Genomic DNA, 26509 nt, shown 5'->3' with positions numbered 1-26509 from the left:
GCCAAGAGCAAGAGTTACCCGTGAACTCCCTCCCTGGACTGTCATACCATGATGAACAATCAGCTCCCCAGAGAGGAAAACCAGAGAGAAAAGCAACTGCAACCTGCAGCAGGGTCTTATATCTTAGCACTGCCTTCATCTGCATTAAAATTGATAAGACCAAGCTTCTTTGGGGGAATAAGAGAAACACCACCGAAAGAGGGTTACCCTTCTGTCCTGTTTCCTCTGGGTCTCCATGGCGTGCAGGCGCTCCATGAGGCTGGAGATGCCCTGCTCCAGGCTGTCGATGGTGTGGTGCTGAGGGTCGTGGCCACTGAAGCTGTTGCGCAGGCTGCGGAGGGCATCCCGAACAAGCTGCAGGTCGCTGCTCTGTGGGCAAAAACGGGGTGCTGCTGGCACGGCACGCTGCCATGTCATTAACCACATCCCAGCTGCTGGGCTTAAGAAGATACAGGGGAGAGGTTTCCAGAAGAGATCTTTTATTTTTGAGGGAGGAGGTGTAAACTGTAGAAAATTTTCCTCCACAGATACAAGCCCACCGTTTGCCCACTAACTCTTAATTTTGGATAGCAAGTGCCTCACAACTTTACACACCCAACAGATGCAAGAATTGGGGAATGGGGATATGAAAGGCCTACTCCACTGGCCATGGCTAGGGTACTCTTCTGGTTTTGGCTGGAAGTGGCAAGTCTGTACTCAAATCCTAAGCACCTACCCCTCTGTGAGTGACTGAAGCAGCTCCTTTTCCTGCCACTGGAAGGAGAAAACCATTGCTTTGAGGGTTGTGACTGCTGCAGTGGGTCACCTATAGCGGCAAGAAGAAATGACGCTTGTATAATGGAGAATTCCAAAGTGAGATGTCCCGCCTTATTTTTCCTCTTTACACTGGTCACCTCCTGACACAGTGCAGAGATTTTTTTCCCTTTTGTTCACTGCTATATCACCAATACTTGACACTCAGAAGGCACTGCTGAATGCAGAGTGAACAAAATGAAAACCTCGCCTGGAGGCCCCAACCTAGCCCCTGCCTGGCCCCTGGAGGGTCTGAGAATGCTGTTCCAGCATCTCCTGCCTTTGCTTCAGTAATAGAAAAAAAAAAAAAAAAAAAGAACAATGACTAGTATTTTTTGAGCCTAACTCTGTGCCAGATGGATCTACCAGGACTGTGTTTAGTAACTTAATGGGTTATCTTATGTACTCTTCATAATGACAGAGAAGGCCACGGTCATTTTCCAGATGAACGTTATTTCTAAGGTTCAAAAGCGAAGCAAATGGAGGTACACAATGGTAAGAAAGTAATAAAGCTGGAATCTGAAACCAGACTTTCTTATCCCAGAACCCGCACTTGTAACCGCCTCGCCAAATCGCCTCCTGACAAACTGACCTGTGGTGTTGGTTCAGCCCTGAGTCAATAACAGAATCTCCCTCTTTGCCCTTGTAAACATGGGAGGGAGACCCCGAGTGCTAGGTTACCTCCTCTGCCTCTCTTTTCATACAGTGAGCCAAAAGGACGTCTTTGTGTTCCAGCTCCCGTTCCAGATCCACCTGCAAATCAGACACTCCATCAGAAAAGGACTTGTTCGGGTCACAGGGGCAGGAAAGTCAGTGGCGGAACGTGTCCCCACCTGCTGGTAACTGGCCTCAGAGAGCTTCCGAAGTGCTTCCTCCAACTTGGCCTGGTACTGCTTCAGGAGGCGGTCCTTCTGCCCCAGTTCTTTCTGCAACAGAGACACAGCCTTCAGATGCACGGCAGAGCCAAGGACATCCAACGCTTCACCTGCTGTGATGCAGTTTCCACCTGAGGAAAGCAGAGCCTCAGAGGGAACAGCCCTTTCCTCAAGCTGCACGGGAAGACGTCACATACCATGGGAGCCTCACACGGAGCAAAGGGTTCTGGGAAAGGGAAGGAGGACGGGAACTCCCATTAGCAGGAGGACCACTGCGTGCCATCCATGCTAGAGGTAAAGGTTAAGACTGAAGTGCAGTTTCCAGACTCCTAGTTCTGTGTTCTTGCTCCTAGCCATGCTATCTACCTTCAGGGTTAGTGGATCAAGGGAACTCAGAAAAGGGTTTCCTTGCAGAAAGCAAGGATGAGAACAGAGTACTTAAGTGCTGTTTGAACAACAGCAACAATAGGCTGTTCCCCAAAGGTCAAATGGAAATAACTTCCAAACTGATATACATTCTTACTTTATATTCTCCCAAGAGCCGATTCCTCTCGTCTAGCTTCCTCTGCAGATCCACCTGCAAGAAGAGTAAGAAAGAATTCATTGGTGTGGAAGTACTGTCTGCCAATCCAGTAGGAAACCAGCTACTTAGGAACTGGAGTTGATGTTGGCAGTTACAGCACAGAGAGGGCATGACTATGGTAAAAACACACAGCCGCTCTCCACATCTTCAGTGAGATAATCAGACTGTAGAACCACAAGGCAGCCTCAGTGTCTCAGTGCCCTCAAAGTTGAAGGGCTCGAGGCCAGTGTGGCATGGGCTTTCACCTAGGAACAGAGAGGGGCCTGATGGGGAAGAGACCTAACAGGACTTTATACTGTATCCTACTTTGCTACCTGGGGCTCAATGAAGTCCAAGTTCACTCTTTCAACTCACGTTCTGGTTGTGCAGCTCATCTTTGTCCATATTTGCCCTCAGTAGTTCTTGTTTGAGCTGAAGGACAGACGTGTCCTGCTGAGTCAGCCTCTGCTGCAAGGCATCCTGGGGAGAAAGCACACTCACTACTGTGGTCCCAACGCATCAATCGGCCAGTTATCACTAAACTGGGAGACAAAAAGAGTACAGGGTCTTGCCACAAGGAGATGAGCAGAAATTTTTCTGTTCCCTTCCAGGACACTAGAATCTAAAGGAAAATCCCACCCATTGTCCTACCAAGCTGATGGAAACCTGATTTTTTCCTCCATCCATTACTTGCCCCTACATTCCACTGCGTTGCTGACAGCATCATGGCCTAGAGGAAGAATAAGTGGCCTTTGGGATCGGGCAGACCTAGTCTCAAATTACACGTCTACCACTTGCTTACGTGACAGTGACCTTGGACAATGCACTCTCCCTCCTCCCTCTCTGGCTTTCTTCTCTGTATCTTGGGCCTATAAATACTCAATCTAGATGAGCTCTTTTGTCCTAGAGGGCTGGGCCCTGTCACTGTCTGACACCCTGCTCAAATAGGAGCCCTGGAATCACTGCCACCCTGCCTTCTAGAGCCCTGCTCCTGCCCTGCTTCCACTGCCTTCCGGTGCCTAGTCTGGACCAGGATTGGGATTCTATTTCCATGTTCAGAAATGTTCTTAGACTGATGGTTCCTCTTCCCAGTTCATAGGATCCTACAAGCTTTAGGCTATCTTTCTCTTAGCTTGGACCATCTTGGTTTCCACCAGGCCTCAGACAAGGTGGGTTGTACATACTTATTTTAAAGGATCAGCTATGACACAATCCTCCAACCATGGTGACTTCAAATGGAACTAATGGACTGGAGCTGCATCCCAGGGGATTTGCCCTGATTTTTCTCTCTTTACAGACTGCAGAGAAATGGTGTAGGCTCTGGAAAATGTGGGAGCCCATTCTTAACTATGCTGTCTTGCCATGACAGTACATGGCAAGGTGGTCTAAGATGCCCTTGGCACCAGTGGTGCAGAGGAATGTTTCCCAAAGTGTGCTCCATGGGATGTTAATAAGTGTTACATGGGGGGAAAAGCACTTCTGTGGTTAATAGTCTAACTTTTTTTAGGCCAACCTCTTTAGGACAGACCTTCTCTGGTCCTTTAATATGCTGTTATTCATTGTGACTCTTCAAGCACGTAGAGCACTGCTTTTTATTTGAGCATGAAACATGCTGTTTTCTGGAGTATCTCAAAGGACTAAGGCTACAGAATATACTCTGGAAAACGTTGCTGAGTTATATCCTAGTCTAGCCCATGAATGGGAGTAATGGGAAGAGGAGAGGGAAAAGCAGCAGCTTGAGAACATCTTTTTCCACTTCCAGGTATTCATTCAGCACATATACTCCTACTTGGGTGAAATAACATATAAGCAAGATTATTAGCTAGATCACTGTTTGTATTAGGAAAAGACTGGAAATAACCCAGAAGACTATCAGTAGGAACTGATTAAATGAACTATCCGATATACACATACTGGAATACTAAGGTCTTTATGTACTGAAATAGAATGATCTCTAAGATACACTGCTAAGTGAAAAAAGCAATGTGTCAAACTGTATTTATAGTACGTAATTATTTGGGGAAAAATTACATACATACATATTTGGTACTAACTGATAAGTTGCCTCCAGGAAAGAGAACTAGGTGACTGGGAAGACAGGGCCGGAAGGCAGACTTCTCAAGGATTATCCCTTTGTACCCTTTTCACTTCAAACCATTTGAATGTCATTAACTATTCAAAACCTAAGTAAATTACAATGTTTAAGAGTATATTCTTCTTAGAACTGAAGAAAACTGACAAAAAAACTGAAACTGAAGAAAACTGTAATAACTGATTGTTTTCACACATAGAAACAGTCAAGGTGGCAGAGGGAAGTGACAGCACCATGAGTCATAACCACCAGAAAGAAGCCTCAGCAAAACAGAGGTATATTCCTCCACCTGTCTCACTTCCCATCCACAAAGCCCTCTCTTTACTAGTAGCACAGAGCCTGCGAAAGGCCCCATGAGATGTACACAAGAAAAGACTATAGGACCCAGCTAGCCCCCCAGTACCCACTCTTATCCACAGACTGCTTTACTTTGTAGAGAGTTTATTTAAAGAGTTATATGTCTTTCTTTTTACCTTTATCCCCTGTAAGTTTCTGGCTTCTTGTTTATACTTCAGCAGCTCCTTCTGCAAACCAAATATAGTTAGATCAGATGGTAGCATCTGGGCTGCTTCAGAAGCATTACCTCATTCCGTCAGTAAGAACACAAAACTCAGATAACCATTCCAAGAAAAATCAACCTTCCACTGAGGCAGAATGCAGGTCTGCCTTCTAGTAAACAGTAAAGGCTGACCCACAGAAACAAACAGGACCCATCCCATTCTACCCTGTGGCATCCAGGCTCAGCTGCCCAGTTGTTCAGGCTCAACTGCCCATGCTTTCTTGCCAAGAAATAAGATACCATACATTCCCATAGGTTCTCATTCCTATATTTAGCAATCCTCGCCGACAGGGAAACTTAATCATAAATCATAACAATCTAAATCCCTCTCACCGAAATATATGATCATATCTTAATATGGCTACCCCCAATTTCATGAAATAATTATCCTCATTTTTTTTTTTTAATTTTATTTATTTATTTTATTTATGGCTGTGTTGGGTCTTTGTTTCTGTGCCAGGGCTTTCTCCAGCTGTGGAAAGCGGGGGCCACTCTTCATCGCGGTGCGCTGGCCTCTCACTATCGCGGCCTCTCTCGTTGCGGAGCACAGGCTCCAGACGCGCAGGCTCAGTAATTGTGGCTCACGGGCCCAGTTGCTCCGCGGCATGTGGGATCCTCCCAGACCAGGGCTCGAACCCGTGTCCCCTGCATTAGCAGGCAGATTCTCAACCACTGCGCCACCAGGGAAGCCCTATCTTCATTTTTAATGTTCAGAAAGGATTAGAGTGCTTCTGTTCTCAAAGAGCATATTATTCTTTATGGACCAAACAAAAACACATTTAGCCCAATAATAAAATACTTAGTTAACCCTCCCTTACAACAGATTATGATTGTTACTAGGAAAGAGATTATAGGAGAGGAACACCCACAACTCAGACTGTACTGTCTTCTTTTCCTATTGCAGCCCATCAAGAGTTTGGAATTAACATATCTAAAATGGGGATTCTTGACCTGGACTCCACAGATGGGCTCCAAAGTTACTCCAATCAAAATTCAAGTCAGTGAGTGGGTGTGTGTGCTTTCATGCAAATTTCTGGAGAGAGGGTTAATGGCTGTCGTCATATACTTATGGCCTCAAAAAAGCTAAGACCCACTGAACTAAAAGAATTTTGGAAAGTGTTCATTAAAAAAAGACCATACTAGGGGTCTTCCCTAGTGGCGCAGTGGTTAAGAATCTGCCTACCAATGCAGGGGACACGGGTTCGAGCCCTGGTCCAGGAAGGTCCCACATTCCGCGGAGCAACTAAGCCTGTGCGCCTCAACTACTGAACCTGTGCTCTAGAGCCCGCGAGCCACAACTACTGAGCCTACACGCCACAACTACTGAAGCCCATGCGCCTAGAGCCCATGCTCCTCAACAAGAGAAGCCACCACAATGAGAAGCCCGTGCATCACAATGAAGAGTAGCCCCTGCTCGCCTCAACTAGAGAAAGCCCGCGCGCAGCAACGAAGAACCAATGCAGCCAAAAATTTAAAAATAATAAATAAATTAATTAATTAATAAAAAAAAGTTCTCATCGCAAGAAAAAAATCTGTAACTATGTATGGTGACAGATGTTAACTAGGCTTATTGTGGTTATTTCACAATATATACATATGTTGTACACCTGAAACTAATATAATGTTATGTCAATTATTTAAAAAATGACCATATTGATATTAGATCCACTGTTTATTTTAATTAAAAAGATAAACAATATGAAACATCTCAAATATACAGAAAGGTATAAGCAATAACGACATAGATACCTATTACTAACCACTGAGATTAAAAAGGTATTACCTTTTTGCCATACTTAGGACATATCTCTCTCTTTCAATTAAAGACATAATACAGATACAGCCAAAGTCTTGAGTCTGCATCCTTCCCTGCTCCCCATTACTGTCCTGAAGTTGGTGTGTAATAGTCCCGTAAATTTTTTTCAAAGGGCAAAATGTACATTTCCTGACATACCTTTAGGTCCTGATTCTCCTCCATACTCTGATCCAGACGACTTTGGATTATAATCTGAATGTAAGGCAAAAAGAGATGGTTATGTACCTATGCTGTAAAATTCAGAGGGCATTCATTCAACAACTATTTATTGAGCAGTTACTAGATGCTAGCCCTGTACAGTGGCTGCAAAGAACAGGAAACAGTCCCTTCCCTCCAGTGATGCATATGGCCGGGGTGGTGCGAGTAGATGAATGTGGATAAAGTTTAGAATGAATATGTGTGTGTTGTGTGCAGGGGCTGGGCAAGTGGAAAGAGAAATGACAAGAGACGAGGCTCGAGAGGAAAACGGAGCAGGATCATGAAGGCCAGTAAGGGCAACGGGGAACTGATGAAAAGTTTTAGGCAAAGGGATGACAAAACAAAATCTGCTTTGAAGTTAAATTATTCTTGCTGTTTTATGGAAAATGAATTAGAGGAGGACAGGAGAGGAATCAGGAAAAACAGTTAGAAGGCCACCGGAATACTGGATGGAGGCCTGAAATTAAAGTAGTAGCTGTGAGGATGGAGAAAACTGGATGAAGATATTTTAAAAGTATACTGAAAAACTTGGTGACTAACTGGATATAGAGGGAAGGGCCGCAAAGGATTCCAGGACGAGATTCAGATTTGTTTCAGGTATTTGGGTAGATGGATAGTGATAAAGAACAGAAACCTAAAAGACAAGTAGTTTTGGGGGTGGGGAGAGAAGGAAGAGAAAGGTATTTAATTTAGGACTCATTGAAATTGAGATGCTTATGGGGCATATAGTGGAGATAATCAACAGGCAGGTGCATGTTGCATTTATAAATGTAGAACTCCATGGAGAGAGCTAGGCTAGAAATAAATATTTGAGAGGCAACATATGAGACAGGTGGAAAGCAAGTGAAGCCATGGCAGCAGGTATTACCCAGGTGAATGGACAAGACAGAAGAGGGCCCAGAGTGGAACCCTGAGGAGCAGCAACATTTAAGGCACAGGCAGAAAAAGAGAAGCTTCAAAGGGGATGTGAACTAAGAATGCCACCTGCCAAATCAATAAATAAAGACAGCCATCAAGCCACCGCAGGACAATGGCCCGGGCGGTGAGCCCTGAGGGAACTCAGGGTGGAAACAAAGAATGCCCGCAGCTAGCAGTCAACTGCTGCAGCCACCTCTGAGGAGACTCAGGATGAGAAAGCACAGGATCCTGGCCCCAGATAGCTGAGGTGCACATCAGAGGAACGACTTCAGTGAGCCCAGACTCTTGCATCTTCCCATACATAGAAAAGCGCTAAATTCCTTGAAATACCTGGTTTTCTTTTATTAAGAGTAATCTTTTGATGTTCTGACTACCTGTTTTTGTTGCAAAAACTCCTATATATCCTGGCTTCCCCCCTTCCTTTTCGGAGCAGTCTCTCAGAGTTATCTGAGATGCTGTGTCCTGGGCTTAAGTTCTCTGTTTTGTCCTTAAGTCCTCACCGAATAAAACATAAGCCTTGACTTTTAGGTTGTGCATTTTTTATCAGTCGACAGGGACATGAATGTAGACTCCACGAGGAGAGGGTCTGAGGTCTGATCTGTCCTTCAAGTGTCTCTGGCTCTTTGAAACAGTGTCTGGGACATAGCACACAATAAATACTTGTGGGAGAAAGGAAGAGTAGTCAAACATATATGAGGAAAACCAGAATAGTTGAAGTCAGGGAAGAGAGCATTTTAAGAGGGCACAGATGAGTGTCCAATGCTACAAATAAATCAAACACTCAAACCAGATTATTCAGTGTCCAGTCACAAAAGAAGGAGCTCACCAATTGTTCCTCGGGATTGACTCCTGGTTCACAGAGGGCCAAGGGCCTCTCCTGTTCATCTTCAGGTAAGGATCCATTGAGCAGTAAGGCCTGGACAACCACAAAGGCAGAAAGAAACTTAACTCCCATTAGATGATGGAGTCTAGAGTTGGCCTTGGTAAGCTCATCCCAAAATGAAACTACAACTGGGCTTCCTCTAGAAATCTCCCTGGTAACTGTGGACCCATAGATACTTCCAACTGCTCATCTTGAATCTGTCTGGAGTGCTTTTGTCCGGCAGGTGCTCCAGGCCTCTTTCACCTCTCTGGATACACCTGAATCCTCTGCTCCAAGGCTCCTTGGCCCCAGAAAAAAATTCTGAAAATAAACTTTCCTTTCAGAAGTGACATTTCAAACCAGAGCTGTTCAAGCTGAATTTTACCAGCTGGAAACTGAACTAAAAACAGTGTAGAATTGTCCTGGCATAGAAAAGTTTATTATAAGGAATTATTTGGAATACACTTAGAGCTTGGACTTGGGTTTGTTTGATTCTTGTTTGGTTTAATAATTCTTCATTTTTGCTTCCTAGGGCAACCTGGATAGAACAAGAAGGAAAGCGTATTTGCGGAAGGTGTCCCTATTTATTTCAAGGCTTCACACCAGGCTTTGTTTTCATTAGAATATTGGCGGTGGGGTGGTGGGTGATGAAGATTTACCCCTGAGGCTAAGGAAGCTCAAACCTCAGGGTGCCTTCCCAGTCCTGCCCCTCCCAGCGTCCTATAGCTAACATTGTAGTCATAATCTGTAATCTTAATTCTTAAAGAAGGCCCCCCAAATGGTATACTTTAGGACCCACAAAACTTGGATCTACTCCTGCAGGTAGGTACAAGACCTACGGGCTCAGTGAAAGATTTAAAAATCTAGCACCATTTTGTATTCCGATTTTTTCTCAATCCAATCCAAAGAGAAGAGATACAGAGGTTAAATCTTGTTTCAATAAATATAACATAAATTACATCATAAATGTTGGTATATAAAATCATTTTAAGATCCACCCACTACCAAGTCTACCAAGTACTAATTAATAATACAATTTTAGCAAGTGAATGAATTTGGTTATCCCATGGAGTTGTGGCAGGGACCTGGGGAGAATGACACTACAGAAATACGGACTCTAAGGGCAAAGTGTTCACCGGGCTCTAATAACATACACTAACAAGTCAGAAATCCTGGACTTGGCTCAGCATGCAACTTGTTCATCACTGAAAGAGTTAAGAAGCCCAGTGGATGCTGTGAGCCCCATTGTATTCTGTAATGGAACTGAATTCTCATTGTGATCCTGTGGCTGTGAATTAAAACTCCTCTGTTTGCAGGGAATATTAGGATGCTGACTTTCTGCCAGTTGATTCTCTTCTTTTTCTGTCTAATCCGCTATGGGATTTCTCTCAGACTGAAAAATGCAAACCAAACTGAAAACCAAATTGATGGATATCTATGTTCATACAATGAAATTATCCTGGGAAAAACCTGGTTGAGTACAATCCCAAAATTCTCCATGCTTTAATCCTTCCTATTAAAGGACAGCACAAAAAAACCATTCCATTAACTAAATCATTCCTTATTGGAGGGATAGAGAAGGGAACCAGAAGGCAGACATTTAAAAACACAGAGCAAATGAGGGAAGAGCCACAACCTCCTTGGGAATGTTTAGGCAGTAAACGTTCCTCCAACCCCTCTCGGTTCCTGAGGCATACATTATGCAAATTGTTTTACCACTGCACGAATCTCCCTTTTTCTTTAGGAACGCTTTGTGTCCCCACCCTGTTGCTGGCTGGCTGGGAGTACGCCCTCCACCGCCTGCGGGCTGCCAGAGCCACTCACATAATGTGGGCTTTGTTTACGTGTCCATAAATATTTGACAATTCAGAAGCAGTGCAGTTCCCAGCACAAACAGAAAGGAATATTCCTAGGCAATTTCAGGGTCATCAGAACACTATAAGGGCTCCCCCAAACAGGGACAGACACACAAAGACGGAGGATTGAGGGGGGTCATTCAGGGTAGGAACTAAGTCAAGTGGGTCAGTTGGCCTCTGGGGGAGATTTGCTGGCACGGAAGGTATTGGAAAAACTGAAGGGCTTTGTTGCTCTTCTACCTGATCATTATGCCTTGGCGTCCACTTACAAATGCACTAAGAGTGAGCTAAATCCCTTAGCTAGACCAGGCAGAGACCTGCAGCATTACTGGCATTTACAGCCTTCCTGATGGTGAATTCCTAGGAGAAAATCCTGACTCTTCACAATGCCATTCTTTGGTGAAAGCTGCCATTGCAGGTCTGCGGCTGCAGACAGGGGAGAAACCCACCCACAAAGCAGAGAGCCAGAGTAGATGTTCGGTAACGGTGGATATGGCTCCCATGCTTGCAGAACTCCTAACAGCTATGCTGTCAACAAGAGTCCCTGAGGCCCATTTAAGGCCCATACTCCCTTGTAAGGGATTTTCTGCTCTTCGTGCACTACTCCCTCTATGTAAACGCCCCAATTCTGACCTCATACATAACTGAGTCAGTCTACTTTCAACTGATCCTAGTGACTTAAAAATAATAAACAATTGGTGCAGGAATTCCCTGGTGGTCCAGTGGTTAGGATTCAGCGCTTTCACTGCCGTGGCCGGGGTTCAATTCCTGGTCGGGGAACTAAGATCCCACAAGCCATGCAGCATAGCCAAGAAAAAAAAAAAGAAGAAAAAAATTGGTGCACCAAAGACAAACTACGAGGGAAAGAGCTACCTGTAATCCTGATATCATTTTCTTGGCTTCCTCCATTTCTTTTTCCAAATGTTCTTGTTGTTCCAACAGCTGTTCTTCCCATGAAGCCTCCAGATAGGGCCGGGGGCTGCCTTGTCTCCAGTCCTGGGATAATGGAGAGTCTGTCTCCTCTACAAGAGGAAAGGAGGGAGTACAGTTCATGTTGAAGGAAACTGAGTTGCAGGCAGAAAGCAGTCACAGTCTTGCATGTTCACAGGGCCAGGTCACCTGCCTGCTGAACCTGCTCTCACTGCACGGACTGGACTCTCCACCAGGTGGGGTTGTGAGACAGAAAGAACTGGCCATTGACTGACTCCAGGCTCACGGAGTGACGCTTACTCGGTTGGGGAGATCCATCCTCTTTCGAACCTTAAGGAAGCAATAAGACTCCCTGGGAATCTTGGTATGGGACAGATTTTACTCTTAATTCTCTAGAACTGGCATTCCTAGAGCTTGATCCTGCCAGCTACAAAGGGGGAAGCTGTCAGAGGCAATGAAAACAAAATTCCTGTTGGTTGCTCTGGAGCTTCAGAGGGAAGACCTCAACTCAAATTCCTTTGACCATTCTGCTATGACTGAACTCCTTTCACATATAACATTGTGTGAGTCACAAAGGAAACAAACCATACTTGTACAAAGTGCTTCATCTCTCTCTCTCTCTCTCTCTGGTTTTATTTCCCTATCTTTACAGTCTCTTTGCTCTGATTTCGTTCATAAGAATGAATATGATAAGTATAATCCCTCTGGGTTGTTGTGTGACTAAATGAGGTAACCTATGTGCAGGGCCCGTGGTAGCTGGTTCAGAGCAAGCACTCTGTAAAGGCCTCCCTCTCCCTCCCCAGGGTGCCAGGAATTTCTGACTCAGGAACAAGACTGACTTTTTAGTACTAATGCCAGGGCTAGATGGGAAATGGAATAAGGAAGAATTTAATTCCAGTTTTCCTTCAGAGGGCTTCAGTTTCATTATATCCCTTACAAGCAAATAAAACTCTAAGTCTTGTGCTTTGCTTCTTCCATGCTCTCCTCTGTGTTTAATGTAAGAAAAAGATTGACCGAGACAGAGGAAGAAGTCTACACAAAGGGAACTCTGTGGTCCTTTCTGTAGCCTTTATACCAAACATGATGCAGACCTGCTCTGTGCTGTATGTTCTCACAGATGCCTCACCTGCTACTATATATTCCTGGCCCCAATTTAAGTTAGAGAAGCACTGAAATTATTTGCATAACACAGAAATAATAAAAACTGTTAACTTGAGTAGGCTTCTGCCTGTTTCAAAGTCATCTCCTAACTCATAGGCAGCCGGCTAATGAACAGCCTGTCCTGCAGGATATTTGACAGCTAGGACATCAGAAGTGACAATCTATGAGAGGATACAACATTCACTGCCTACAAAGCATTAGAGCTCTCTAGAGTGGACCCTGCATGCACAGAATATGGAGGGAGAAGGCCAAGGAGACAGTCAGGACTCCCACACTCTTGAAGCTGTTCCTTGAGCCAACGCAGGCAGGCTGAGAAATAGTACCTGTTTTGTTCTCTATTCCTTCAGAGGGAATAATCACGAAATCTGCCTTCTCCTCTGACTGGGTTATAATGGAGTCACTCTTTGCACTGTGGATAGGACTGGGGGAAGTCAGGCTGTGACGGAAAGAAAAGAAAGAGAAACAATTATTGCGAACCGTTGTTTAGAAGCCAGCTTTCCTAATTTATCCCAGAAACGTATTCTTATTCATCTAACTCCTACTGCCTGACACGGTGCCTGGCCCACAGCAAGAACAAATGTTTGTTGAATGAACGATGAGATGGTTAAATGAATGAAATGAATATTGAATGAATGAATGACCCAGTCCCAGGAAGTCTTTTCCACAACAAGGCTGCTTTTAAGCCTAACTCACTGAGAAGAGATTTACCAGAAGGATGGATAATCTAGCATTTTAAAGAACTCTAAGTCTTGTTTGGTTTGGCTTTTTGTTTTTGTTTTTTACTTAACCACCACCTCCTCCACCATCATCCCTGGGCCCAAGTTCAGGGGCTGATGTAGTATGTGTTTTAGCAGCTTTGGGAGCTGGAAGGAAAATCTATTTCCAATATGCTGATCTTTCACTGACACATGCAATAACAGCAGAGTAATAATGGCAGATCAGCTCTGGGCTGATCCCAAAGTAGGGGACGGTGTGGAGGGTGCCTCAGAGGGGAGAAACTGCTGGAGTGTGGACAGTGCCAGGCTGGGTAAAGGAGCAGTGACATATCAACCAAGCTAGGACATGATACAGAAAAGGATAATATGTCAAAAGGGGAAAAGACCTGCTAGGGGATGGTAAAGGTTTACTTGATTTACTGCCATCAAGGAGTTATTCATATCTCTGCCGCACTGTTTTCAAACTGTCATCAGAAACCTTGCAACAATTCTTAAATTCTAGTATAACTACTAGCCTTGGAAGGAACTGTTTGCATTTTTAGGGAAGCAGAATTTTAAATCTCCAGAAGCAAATCTACAGGACACGATGGGAATGTGGCTGATGCTTCCATCTGAAGAGCCATCTTTCTTTGCACCACACCTTGAGAACATCAGCACTGAAACAGTCTCAGGGGTTGTGGGGTCTGCACACCCAGCCCCCTCTCAGGAATTCTTTCCAAATCCATCACCCAGACAACAGTGAAAGTGTCTTGGATTCATTGACCCACTTAATGTGCCCCTGAAGTCTCCCAGGCTAATCCTCCCAGCCACGATCAGGAGTTAACATTTCATCTGCCTAGAAACCACTAAAAACAAGAGCCAAGCACAGTGGAGTTAGCAAGAGATTTCAAAAATCTCTGAAGCAGCCTGAGGACTAGTGTCTCAACCTCCTCGTTGTCCAGAGTTTTGGGCTTTGGTGGGAATGACCTCAACCAGGAACACACCCTCATCCTTATTAGAACCATAGAAAAAATTTTAGTTTTTTGCTTCTTCAAATTAAAAAAAAGTTGGTTAACCATATCTATAGATCTACAACCCAAACAGGCAAGATGGGTGGAGAGAGGCAAGAAGTGGTATTTAGAAAAGGTAGTTGCTTTATAGAACTCTCTTATCCATCTTTCACCACTTAGGCAATCTGACTTCCAGGCCAACATGCATTAGCTGCTGGAAAAGCATTAGTCTAAGGGTACTATGTCATTCATAAGAACAGATTTATGACTGTTCAGGCCTCAGCATCCGCCTTCTTATAGAAATGGGGATCCAAGTGCAGAAAGAGGTCTGCACCAGCTGTTCCTCTTTGAGAAATGATAAGACAACACTTTCTCAGCTGACAAGGTGTTATGGCTGACATGTTCCCTTGCCTGCATTTAGCTGGACCACTAAGTGTGGGTATGTGTGAGACGAAGGGGGTGGGGGGGGTGGGAGGGGTGGTGTGAACCTAGGATGCAGGCGGAAAAATGCTTTCCTAAAAGCAGAGACGCATGCTCAGCTCCACCGGCTCCCTCCCAAGTGAGCTGTCTCCCATATAAGGGCAGAAAGAGGCGGATATCTGCATATCCAGCCCCACTGGGGGAGTGGCAGAGCAGCCAAAGGAAAACAACATTTCTCTTTCTTGAATTGGGGCTGCCAGTGTGTGAGGCCACAGAGAGGTAGAACCATGAAACTAACTGGCCAAGTCAAAAGGTAAAGGATCTGAGGAAGAAAAATCCTGAGGCACATGTCAGAGCAGGCATCTTGCCGCCTCCCCAAGAAGAACCTCACGGATGAGGATGGTACACTAAATCCAACGCCTCAAGTCAGACAAAAGTATTTTAATGCTAATTAATTATATGATTTAGGCTCTCCCTGATTAGCTTTAAAACACTATTTTATAAAACAAGTAATTTCCTACTTGCCATCATAATCCCGTCAAGTCAGGGAACAAGTGATTACAAACTGGGTCTGACTGATACATTATTAATTCCCACAGGTCTAACATCTCTCCAATCTTATCAGACAAACAATCTCCCAGAAGAGCTACCTTCAAATTAGAGTCAAATCAATTTTTTTAAAAAAACGGGTACTAGGCAATATGAGTTCTGTTCCGTCCTGAAGTGCCTCCTTCAGTAGAGACCAGACAGGGTCAAGGGCCACTCCTTCCCCTATGCTGGTTGCAGCTTCCTAAACCCACTGTATTTTAGAGTGACAATCCCAGGCCAGCAGCCTGTTCTCCCCAGTAGAGCGCCCCCACCGATCCCCGCCTGTCTCTGGCCAACAGCATCCTCCAGTCCTGGCCCTGCTGCCACCCACGCCTCCCACCTCCAAAGCCAAAGTGGCTTCACCTCACCATTTGACTTGCGTCCCTCCCATGGTCCCCCTCGTGGCTCCGGCTTCAGCAAGTCGGCTTCCCGGGGTGAAGTGGGAGGCTGAAAGTCACAGCGCTCCCCAATTCGGGCATGTCTCACCGCGCTGGGGCCCGAAGAACGACTCCACGGGCAGGCCGACTACCAGAGCCGCTCGCCCCGGTCCCGAGAGGGAGGAGGGAGGACAGAGGAGCAGGCGTCGCGGCCCCAGGGACTGGGATGCTCCCGGCTCTGAGGCGCGCTGTCCCGGCAGCTCAGACACTGCAGCGGCCCGGCCTCGGCGGAAGCCGCCTCCCCTCGCAGGCTGCGGGTCCCCGGCAGCGGCATCGTGGTCTCCGCGGCCGCGCGGCTCCGGGCGTGCCCCCGGGCGCAGGCATTTCAACCCATCTCCGACCCAGCAGAAAGGCTGCCCGCAGATCCGGCTGCGCGGTCGAGTCCCGGGCGGGCGGCGATCCCAGCTCCGCACCGCCTCCCCGGTCCCACCCTCCCGACGCCCTCCCCCGCTTCCCAGGCTGTCACTTGCGGCCAGGCAGCGCCGGGCTCGGACCCAGGCTGGCGCTCGGCCGGCCGACTGAGCTCCCGGCAGAGCGGGGCGGGGCTGCGGGGCCCAGCGGGAGCCCCTGGCGAGGCACCGGAGAGGCCGCCGGTCGGCAGAGGGAGGGGTCTGTGGTCCCGGTCTGGAGAAGCCCAGAACTGATAGCGGTGCCTTCTCCGCTCTGAACCCTGCCTTCGTGGGCACGGAGGTCGGGGTGGGTCTAACCCGGCTCCTCGTGGGAGGGGGCTCCCCCGGAAACCCGCCGAACGCCTGTCTCCCCGCACCGTCCCCTCGGGCGTTTCATGTGTTCTTTTTTCCCAACTAAGGATCGTTTTGCTTGGATATGGTGAGAGGCTGGCCCGAGGTCTACAGGTCTACGAAGCAACAGGCGGGCAGTCGGGCAGGGCTTTGCCAGGATGTCTCTCAAGGAGCAGGGGGAGGGGATTGGACATAAGGGCCTATCTTTCCTATCTTCTGAACCACTCCCCGTTCTGAATCACATACCAGGGATCTCCTGGCCTTCATGGATCACTTAGACATTAGGTGGACTCCCCCTGAGTGGGGGCTGGCGGAGGGGGTGGGGAGTGGGGCAGAATGTGCCAGAGCCTTCTGGGTCCCAGCGTGCTGACTGAGCATCCCAAAGAGGTGAGAGCTTGGCTCAGAAGAAAACGACCAAATCAGGAAGGAGAGAAAGAGGAAAGCAAACTATTCTCTGACCCCTCGCCTAGAAAACTGTCACTGTCGGCCCACTGAAGCCTGATTTCCAATGGCCCCTAATTCACACGGTCTCATACCCCTGCTCCCAGTCTGAGTTCTGCCAGACAGCAGGAAAGCAGGTGCTCTCAGGAAAAAATCCAGACTCTTTTTTTCTCTCTCTAACTCTGGCAAGCACTATCAGGCACAGAAAAGTAAAAGGCCTGAAGCCATGCAGGAAGCAACAGATCTCATTGTACAATGAAATCTCCTTTGATTCTGCACCAAGTGATAGTCCAAGCAGCAAGCAAGGAAGAAATGGTTTAGATCCTCAATAAAAGCACATCTATTGCTTAATGGGTACAAGGTTTCCTTTTGGGGTGATGAAAATCTCTTTGGACTGGATAGAAGTGACGGTTGCACAATATTAATGAAGGTACTACATACCACTGAATTGTACACTTTAAGATGATTAATGGTTAATTTAATGTCATGTGAATTTTAAAAATAAAAAACCACAACTATTAAATGTGAAAATTAAAGTCGAGCAAAGTTACCAGTATATTAAAATGATGGAGAGAATTCCATGTGACCTCAGCAAATTAGAAAATGGTCCATCAAACTGAGATGGAATTTTATTAGGAAAATAAATAGAAGGAAGAAAACAAGCACATAAAATACATACATATTAGACAAAGAACAATTAGGCTGAACTAGAACAGACTAACCCTGGGTTGAGGTAAGAGAGAAAAGGTTATAAGAGCATAAATTAAATATGATTCAGCAATGAAATGAAGTTAGTAAATAAGCTAACATGATCTGGGGATGTGTTTATAGGAGCATGATTTACATGAGCCAGGAAAGTAATCTTTTTCTGCCACTATACTTGGCATTGATCAGGCTTTTATTAGAGCACTGTGTCCTGTTCTGGTCTCTGCATTTGGCTCTAAGGGATATAGACAACATTTTTCAGCTAGAGTCACACACATTGTTAGCCCACTCAAATGTGTACTAATCAGCCACAATTCCCAGCCCTGTAAATGAAAGCTGGGAACATTCTAAAGGCTCTAAGACAACTCTGCTCATTTTCTCTTGTTATGAACTTTATACAGCCTTCTCAGGCCATAACTTAAGAGTCAGACTCAGGCACAAAGACAGTGCAATGGAATTGGCTCTCATAAACACTGGCAGCTGATATGCAAATATCAGAACCATCGGGCTGGGCCCTAGCAGGTCCCAGTCACGCCCCCACGTGGACACAGCGAAGCAGTGGCACTGGTATGTAGGAAATTCACAAGCATCCCAGCCTACCCCTCCTGTCAGCACAAAACCACAGACAGTGCTGAGGGCTGCCCTTTTAACGCCAAACATAGACTGAGGGAAAGAGGAAGGGCTTCAGTGCCTTATTGCCTGTTGCATTACTACCTGACGCTGACACCCCTAAGCATCCCCACAATTCAGCTCGTAGGGAGGACTGTAGTGGTGAAGAATCTGAGGCCACAGTTACCTGGAGCAGCTGGACTCGGACGGGGACCTTTGCTGCCCTTCATACTGCTGCACCAGGGCTCGCACGCTCCAGCATGGGTTCTCAATCTCCTCATCCACGCTGCTGTTCCTAAAGGCAGAGGGCACCAGCAAAGGAGAAGGTGTCAGTCCTTCAGGTCAACCCCACAAGTACTGATAGACACCACTTCGGGAGCACTATGGGAAAAAAGATGAATAAGGCAAAGCCCCTGCCTTAAGGACACTTGAAACCTAGTAAGAAAGGCAGATACAAAAAACCAGTAGTTTCACCAATCTCTGCAGCACCTCAGAGTCGTGTTCCCTCTCAGCAGACGCACAACCCACAAAGCGTTTCCTGCCATGACTCTCTAGGACAGCCCGCCCTTTAGGATACACTCCAGGGGGAGACTCAGGGATGAATCGGGATGTTGCTCCCACATATGTCTCCCAGTGCAGAAAACACACTGTGCCAAAGGCACATATTTAAAACTCTGGGGACTTCCCTGGTGGTCCAGTGGTTAAGAATCCACCTTCCAACGCAGGGGACACGGGTTCCATCCCTGGTCAGGGAACTAAGATCACACATGACGCGAGGCAACTAAGTCCATGCACTCTAGAGCCTGCACGCCACAACTAGAGAGAAGCCTGCGGGGCTGCAACCAAGAGTCCGTGCGCCGCAACTAAAAGATCCCGCATGCCGCAACTAAGACCAGATGCAGCCAAATAAATAAATAAATGAATATTTTAAAGAATAAAATAAAACTCTGTGCACCAAAGCAAACAATTACATATACGATTCCTTTACTTTCTACTAAAGGCAAAATAAACATCTCTAAAAGAAACGGCCTTTTTTCTCTTTTGGAGCGCCCTCTCCAACCTCCACTCCATGTTCTTTTCTGCAATGTGGGCTGTTTAGGTGATATTTCCATTTACTGCACTATATCATTTAAGGGAAGAAATATCAGAGTGGGCTGAGTTCCCATCCCCAGATTTCCATCCTTACCTCTGTCTGTATCGAAAGACATCCCGCCCTGACCGTGACATGTCGTGACACACATCGGCTAGGGCGGCAGCTGCTCCCTGGGCCACAGCAGTGGCACAGTGTGGCTGGTGACTCTGCAGAGGGGCTCTGGCGTCCTGCCCTTGGCTCACTGTCCTGCTGGAGCCCGGTTTGAAATGAGCTGCCAAGGCCAGGACCAGCCTCATGATAGACTTCAGGTTGCCTTCCACGATATCTGAGGATCGGAAGAGACCGAGAGGTCCTAAGAGAGAGGCAGACAGCTGAGGACTCATTCAGTGACTACGTATTTGCTAGTGAGCAGGTAAGCAAGGCAATCAAGCTCTCTGTGTTCAACAGGGAGACAGAGTACTCGAAAGCAATTACAATAAAGTACAATAACGTATGAGAGGAGAAGTACAGGATTCTTTGGGAGCTTAGCGTAGAAGCATCTTGTCTAGTCTAGAGGGCTCAGGGAAGGATTCCCAGAGGAAGTGAGTTCTAAACTGAGACGTGACTGACCATTAATGGTTTATCAGATGAGGGAAGGGAAGGAAAAGAGTATTCCAAGAAAACGTAACAGCAGGCATGAAGGTCTAGAGGTGAGACAGCACGACACACCCGAACTGCGCCATCCAGTATGGGAGCCACTAGCCACATGTGGCTGTTGAGCACTTAAAAGGTAGCTGTAGTCTGAACTGAAATGTGCTAGTACTAACCTAGCACACACACAAAAATAGAATGAAAAATCTCATGAGACTTAGTACAAAAAATAGAATGTAAAATGTCTCATTAATAGTTTTTTACACTGATTATATGTTGAGCTGATAATACTTTGGATATGTTGGGTTAAGTAAAATATATTATTAAAATTATTTTCAACCATTTCGTTTTCTTTTTTTTTTTAACCGTGGCTATTAGACACATTCAAGTCATGTATGAGACTCACATTATATTTCTACGGCACACGCTGTGGAAGAGGAACAGAAAGCAGTTCAGCATAGCCAGAGCTCAGAGTTCAGGGGGAGAGGGTGAAAGATGGAGAAGGATGAACTGGAGGTCAGGTCAGAAAGGGCATGGTAAGCCAGGGGGAGGACTCTGGATTCTCTCCTAAGGGCCCTCAGATGCAGAGGAATGGCATGAGCATATATACTCTTAGAAAGATCATTCTGGCTGCGGTGTGGAGAGCAGAGGGGAGGGGGACAGAAATGGATGCAGTGGGACTAATTAGGAAGCTGCTGCACTTCTCCAGGTAAAAGACAATAATGTCCTGAACGGCAGTGTTCCCTCAAAATAGCCGACTTTAATGGGCCAGATCCCCAAGCCCACTCCTCATGGGGACCAGATTAGAGATATGATGGCATTCTAAATTTTGTCCTAGAAAAAAAGAGAAATGCAGGCAGAAAAAAATATAATAGGTCTGGTTAACATAAGGAAGTAGGTAAAATTCTATTTTTCAGTTTCATAGCCTTTTAAATATGCAAGGCTTCCAAAAGGATTGATTGATACCTTCTACAGGCACTCTCAATGGTCAGTATCTGCCCCGCCTGAATGAGCCCAACACAGAGAACACTAATAACACACGAAAGGAGGGCTCCCTCCTGCCCCCATTCTCACCAGAGCCACAGGCAATCAGGCCCAGAAACTGAAGCTGAAACAGAACCAGATTATAATCGGTTCTACAGAAACAGTGAGAGGACCTGGGAGCTTGTGCCTTCTGAGGACACCTACACCATTTCTTCCCTGCAGCCTGGGCTCAGACTGGATTGAGAGGTGTCCTCTTCTGGCCATGTGGCTCAAAAAACTCAAAAAACATAATCTATCTTCATTTTTGATAACTTAAACAAGACATTCTAAAATTAATACCACAATTTTATCATTTCTTTTCTGTTAATCTTCCTACACACACTCAAGCAAAACTTTACTCAGTTAAAATGAATAGAGAACTTCTATCTTCACCCAGGTTTCCAAAGCACTTGGATTTTGAAAATCACTCTGTCCCAAGAGGATAATTTTCTTTATGGAAAAATGATACGAGGTCGTGGGCCTAATCCTACTCAAGTCTACTCGGAACCCTCAGCTACACGACAGATAGTTCTTCTGAGGGTGACAATCACCAGGTAAAGATGAGTGTACCCACCCACCATGGAAAGGATGAAGCACTGACCTTTAGCTGAAGTCTGGTGCATACGAATCTTCTTGGAGGCTACAAACTGTAACACTTTCTCCACATTATTCTTCATCTCCTGCTGGTTACTGGGACTCAGCTGTACACCACTCAGCTTTTCTCCTGCTGTTAGAATAAAGAAAATATATGAAGTTATGGGGAGCAGTACTACCACAGTTTCATAGTAGCCAGACACAGAGAAAGAGAATATTTGATGTAAACACTAAGATTATCTATAAATATGCAAGTGAGTTAGGCCTTGGTGTTTGTAATTTGGATGGAGAATAGGAAAATGAAAGCCTTTTGCAGGGCCTTCAAATTTTCAAATTTATTCCCAGCGGCCTGTGAAGTCGCTGTGCGTACATTTTTTCATTCAACAAATATTCATCGAGCACCCACTGTGTGCCAGGCCCTGTTCTAAGCACCAGAGAAACAGCAATGACCAAGACTTCGTCTTTCCTTCCATCATAGAGTTTGTATCTGTAGGGATGACAGATGACCAAGATAACAAATAAATCTTCAATATAATTTCGGGTAGTGATAAGTACTATGAGGAAAGACAAAGAAGAGTGATCACGGTCTCTCTGATAACACATTTGGGCAGAGGCTTGAATAAAGTAAGAGAGGTTAAGATTTGCGGAGGAAGCGTTGCAGTCTGAGAATCCACAGATCCCAACCCCAAGGTGGCAATGAGCTCAGCTTATCTGAGGAACAGCAACAAGACCATAGGGTTGGAGTGGAGAGAGTGAGGAGTCGAGTCCTAGGGTAAGGTGGAGAAGTAAGCAAGGCCAGGTTGTGTGGAGCTTTAGGGACCAGAGGAAAAGAGCAAAGACCTTGAATTTTATTCTATGTGTAATGGACAGCCAACGGAGGGTTTGAGGTAAGGGAGTTACATGATCTGACTTATGTTTTTAAAAGTTGACTCTGTGTGGACATAGATTATGTGAAGAGGAAATAGGGAGATTAGTTAGAAAGGAAGTGAAAACAATCAAGCAAGAGATAATGATGGTTTGGGAACAAGCTGGGAGGTGAGAAGTCAGATACTGGGTACATTTTTTTTTTAATTTTTAATTAATTTATTAATTAATTTTTTAAAGTACCAATGTTTATATGGGTGATTACAGGGCATTGAGAGTAAAAAAAGGGACTCAACACAAGGAAGAACAGGAGGTAATGCCATGTGATAGCAGGATGAGTCTGCTTCATGACAAGCCTCGAAGAAGCACAAAAGCTGTGTCCACTGGCTACTTGGGAGGTCTCCCCAGTGGGAGAAATGGTATCTTGCACCAGTTCAGGGAAGGGAGGGAAGAAGAGGGAATTTATCACCTGGATTTCTCCCATCTCCCATTAGTCAAATGTTACCCCAGGAGCACTAACTCTTCCACATTCCTGGGTTGCTAGTGGCTACTTGAGATACCAGATCCCATGTCCTGTGGGGTCATTCCATCCAAGTCTGGAAATGATGGGAGGCGACAAACTCTGGGTATGCGGCTGGTGAGTGCCAGAGAGAATCTGGTTTTGTACATAAGATGTGTTCACGACAGTCCAACACTGTTTTTCTTTTACCAGAAGAGGGAACCTGGCATAATGATCAAAGACCTTTCCCAAGGTCACATAGCTAGTAAGTGGTAAATTCAGAATTTGAACATAGTCTTGGCTCTGGAAACTGTCAAAGACCAAGATAAGGAAGTTGGATTTTATGCAGCAGGCAAAGGAGAGTCGCTAAAGGGTTTCAAGCTGGGAATGACGTAAGATAAAGAGCTTTTTATAAAGCTCCCAATCTCTACTTTGCTCCATCTTCCCATGTGGCTGAACTTGGCACAAAAGTAGGTGGCCCCAGAGATGTGAGGACATCCAAAACAGTTTTTGAGCTCTGACTAGATCCAGAGCTCACATGGGCTTCAACACTGCCTCATAATCTTTCTGTCTTCATCAAAGCCTACACCTACCAAAGAGACTAGCTGGTCAGAGGCAGGCAGGATCTGGGCGGAAAGGTCAAAATGAGGGGAAGAGCAGATTGACCTAAAGACCAGGAGCAGGAGGAGGACCAGCCATATGTCCATTGTCAGCCGGTGGGTCTGGGGAAGTTGGCACCCGCATATGAGTCCTTTGGTGTTGCCTGAGATGGTCAGATCTCATGAACTGTTGGCCGCACTGGTCACATTTATGTGGTCAGTATTTGGTGTGTATCTGAGTATGTCTTCCAAGTTCATCAGATCGGAAGAAGGACCAAGTACAGGCTTCCCACATGCATTTACAGGGCCTTTCACCTGTGTGTTTGCGCTGGTGACTCATGAGGTGGGAGCCCTTAGTATAAGCTTTTCTCACAGTTGCAGCGGCAAGGCCTTAAAGCTGGGGATCTCCTCCTGGGAGCCCTTTCCTGGGCCCCGGAATACTGCTCTGCTCTCCGTGGAGCAGGTAAAGACTACTTAGGTAGGAAGGGGTCTTCCTGGGAGACTGGCTGGCTTACAAAAGAGCCCTGGGATTCCAAAGCCAGCAATAATGGGATCCAGCTGGGGGCATCCCAACGTTGTGGGGTTTCTAGACTGCAACATCTGAGCCAAAGAGGGGAGCATTGCCTGGGCCTCAGTGGAAGGCACGGTTGGATACAATAATGTTTTAGGTGTTAAAGGGTCTCCGTTAGAAGTTACTGTTGGGAGGCCAGAATAAGGCATTGTTCGCATTCTGATGTGGGACATCATTGGGATTCCACTGGCAGGTGAGACTGGCGGCCCATTGGGGGGCATCCTTAGATTCCCACCAAAGGTCGTGGCCACCCCTGGAATACTGGGCTCTCCTAAGGGCATTGCTTGGGGCCCCTGGAAAATCATCATTCCTGGCTGGGAAGGAGACATTCCCTGAGTAAATCATCTGGGAAGGAGTGAAAGTCACTTGGGGGCTCACACTGTGGTCAGGCAGCAACATACTGAACTGTGGCCCCATTTCACTGGCATTCTGCCTGGGTGCCTCAGCAGAGACCAAGGGGATCCTCTCCAACTCTGTGCACTGAGGGACATGTTGAATACCTGATGGGCCATGGTTCCAAGAGGTGTGCACTGCACTGCTTCCAGGAGATGAAGACACGTCCAAGATGGACATTGACTTCTCAGTCTCCTCTGTGAACTGGTGTGAAGCCGCATGCCACCGGCTCAGGCCCTTGGCTCCCTGCTCCATCTTAATCCGGGATCGGTTGCACATCGAGACTACGCAAGGGTCCAGACCCACACCGGAGCAAAGCTCCTGGGTACATTTTTAATATAAAGCACACAGCACATGTGAAGGACTGGATATGATATATGAGGAAAAGAGAATAATAAAAGACAACTTCTAAGTGTTCTGCTTTAACAGCTGGGTGAATGGTACTGTGATGTGTCAGATGAAGAATCTCGGAGGATAGAGGGATCAGTGGGGAGAAGGAAAAGTTCTGATTACGACACATGAAGTGAGAGCTGCATCTTTTTTTTTTTTTGGCCCAACCAGAGATTGAACCCAGGCCCTCATCAGTGAAAGCGCCGAGTCCTAACCGCTGGATCGCCAGGGAATTCCCGAGGGCTGCATTTTAGACATCCAAGCAGAGATGCTGAACAGGAAGTTGATATTCATGTCTAGAACTCAATGAAAAGCTTAGGGCTAAAGATACAAATTTGGGAAGAGCTCACTTAGGGATAGAGAATATACAAGGACTAAGGTCTAAGCCTCTAAGGAGAACTTCAACATTTAGAGGTCAGGAAGGAGGAGAAAGCCAGCAAAGCAAACAGGAGAGGCCAGTGAGGAAGGAGGAAAACTCGAAACCACAGGGTCCTGGAGACCAAGGGGAGAAGGTGTTTGGAGGAGGAGGGAGTGATCCACTGTGTCAGGTTCTGCTAAGTTGAATACAGCGAGGACTGAGGCCTGGCCACTGGATTTGACAAGGCAGAGGTTGTGGCCTTGAGGAGAGCAGTTTCGGGGGAGTAGTGGTATCAAAAGCCCAGTGAGGGCTGGCTAAAGAAAGAATGGGAAATAAGGCAGTGAATTCTGTGAATTTTTCTATATAGCCAAGTCACAACAGAACGCAGCATTTAAGAACCTGGGTTTGGGGAAAACAAGAATACACATTCATATCGCTTGTTATATGCATAGAATACCTCTGGGAAATAAAAGCAAGAAACTGCTAACACTGGTTGCCTCTAGAAAGAGCAGGTAGCTGGCAGGGGGACAGAGGTGGAAAAATGGCTTTCGACTTTATATCCTCTTGTGTTGTCTGGATTTTCTAACTGATTATATTTCCAGTATAATCTATTCAAATGAATGAAAAATTAAATGTTTAAAATGAGCTTTGGAATTAAAGCAGATCTAGGTTTGTATCTCTGCTTTGCCACTTACAGTTATGTGACGTTGTAAAGTTGCTTAACCTTTCTAAATCCTATAAAATGGGTGAAATCGTACTTACATCATATCCATATCATAAATCCATCAAAGTAGCATGCTTAGCACTATGCTTGATATATACATATACATATATATATAAAGTACTCAATGAATTTACTTATTTTTATAAATTCTCTTTTAAGTTTGTTTCCTGAAAATGGGGCTATTATGTTTCTCAAAGGTTGATGATCAAATGAAATTAAATGAGATAGTGTTCAATAAATAGCAGCTGCTATTACTATTACCATGGTTACTATCACTATAAGTGAATACTCTAATGAATCCATGAGCTGTCTGAATGAGGTATTCATGGGCAGGCTGCCTGTTGCAAACCTGACTTCTTACATACCACTTGCAAACCCCACATCCCTCAAAGACTCTAAGTAAGGTAAGCTGACTTACATGACAATGAACGTTTGAGTACCTACTGGGTGTCTGGCACTTGGTTAGGCATTGTAGAAACAGAAAAAAAATTATACTGTACCGCTC

The 26509-nt window shown here is 45.8% G+C and overlaps 1 protein-coding gene and 1 pseudogene across 5 annotated transcripts in view; both read right to left on the bottom strand.

Annotated features, from left to right (window-relative positions):
* DIXDC1 (DIX domain containing 1) overlaps nucleotides 1-26509 on the bottom strand; it is a 75201-nt gene that overhangs the window by 17184 nt on the left and 31508 nt on the right. For 4 of the 5 annotated variants that reach the window (XM_036861969.1, XM_036861968.1, XM_036861970.1 and 1 more), the window contains 14 exons: nucleotides 21614-21739; nucleotides 19453-19684; nucleotides 18454-18561; nucleotides 12945-13057; nucleotides 11404-11552; nucleotides 8639-8728; nucleotides 6835-6888; nucleotides 4795-4845; nucleotides 2605-2709; nucleotides 2191-2244; nucleotides 1626-1718; nucleotides 1474-1545; nucleotides 716-805; nucleotides 208-369 (listed from right to left, as the gene is read on the bottom strand). In XM_036861969.1, coding sequence (XP_036717864.1) covers nucleotides 208-369; nucleotides 716-805; nucleotides 1474-1545; nucleotides 1626-1718; nucleotides 2191-2244; nucleotides 2605-2709; nucleotides 4795-4845; nucleotides 6835-6888; nucleotides 8639-8728; nucleotides 11404-11552; nucleotides 12945-13057; nucleotides 18454-18561; nucleotides 19453-19684; nucleotides 21614-21689 — 1449 coding nt within the window. In that variant the 5' untranslated portion in view covers nucleotides 21690-21739. Of the gene's footprint in view, nucleotides 1-207; nucleotides 370-715; nucleotides 806-1473; nucleotides 1546-1625; nucleotides 1719-2190; nucleotides 2245-2604; nucleotides 2710-4794; nucleotides 4846-6834; nucleotides 6889-8638; nucleotides 8729-11403; nucleotides 11553-12944; nucleotides 13058-15702; nucleotides 16296-18453; nucleotides 18562-19452; nucleotides 19685-21613; nucleotides 21740-26509 lie in introns of those variants that run through there. The other variant, XM_036861971.1, reaches the window with a different exon arrangement.
* On the bottom strand, nucleotides 23636-24787 carry LOC118899929 (annotated as a pseudogene).

The sequence above is a fragment of the Balaenoptera musculus genome, chromosome 8 (genome assembly GCF_009873245.2).
Source record: "Balaenoptera musculus isolate JJ_BM4_2016_0621 chromosome 8, mBalMus1.pri.v3, whole genome shotgun sequence".
Taxonomy (NCBI): Eukaryota; Metazoa; Chordata; class Mammalia; order Artiodactyla; family Balaenopteridae; genus Balaenoptera; species Balaenoptera musculus.
The sequence above is the reverse complement of the archived record's forward strand: the minus strand, read 5'-3'. Positions and strand labels throughout refer to the sequence as shown.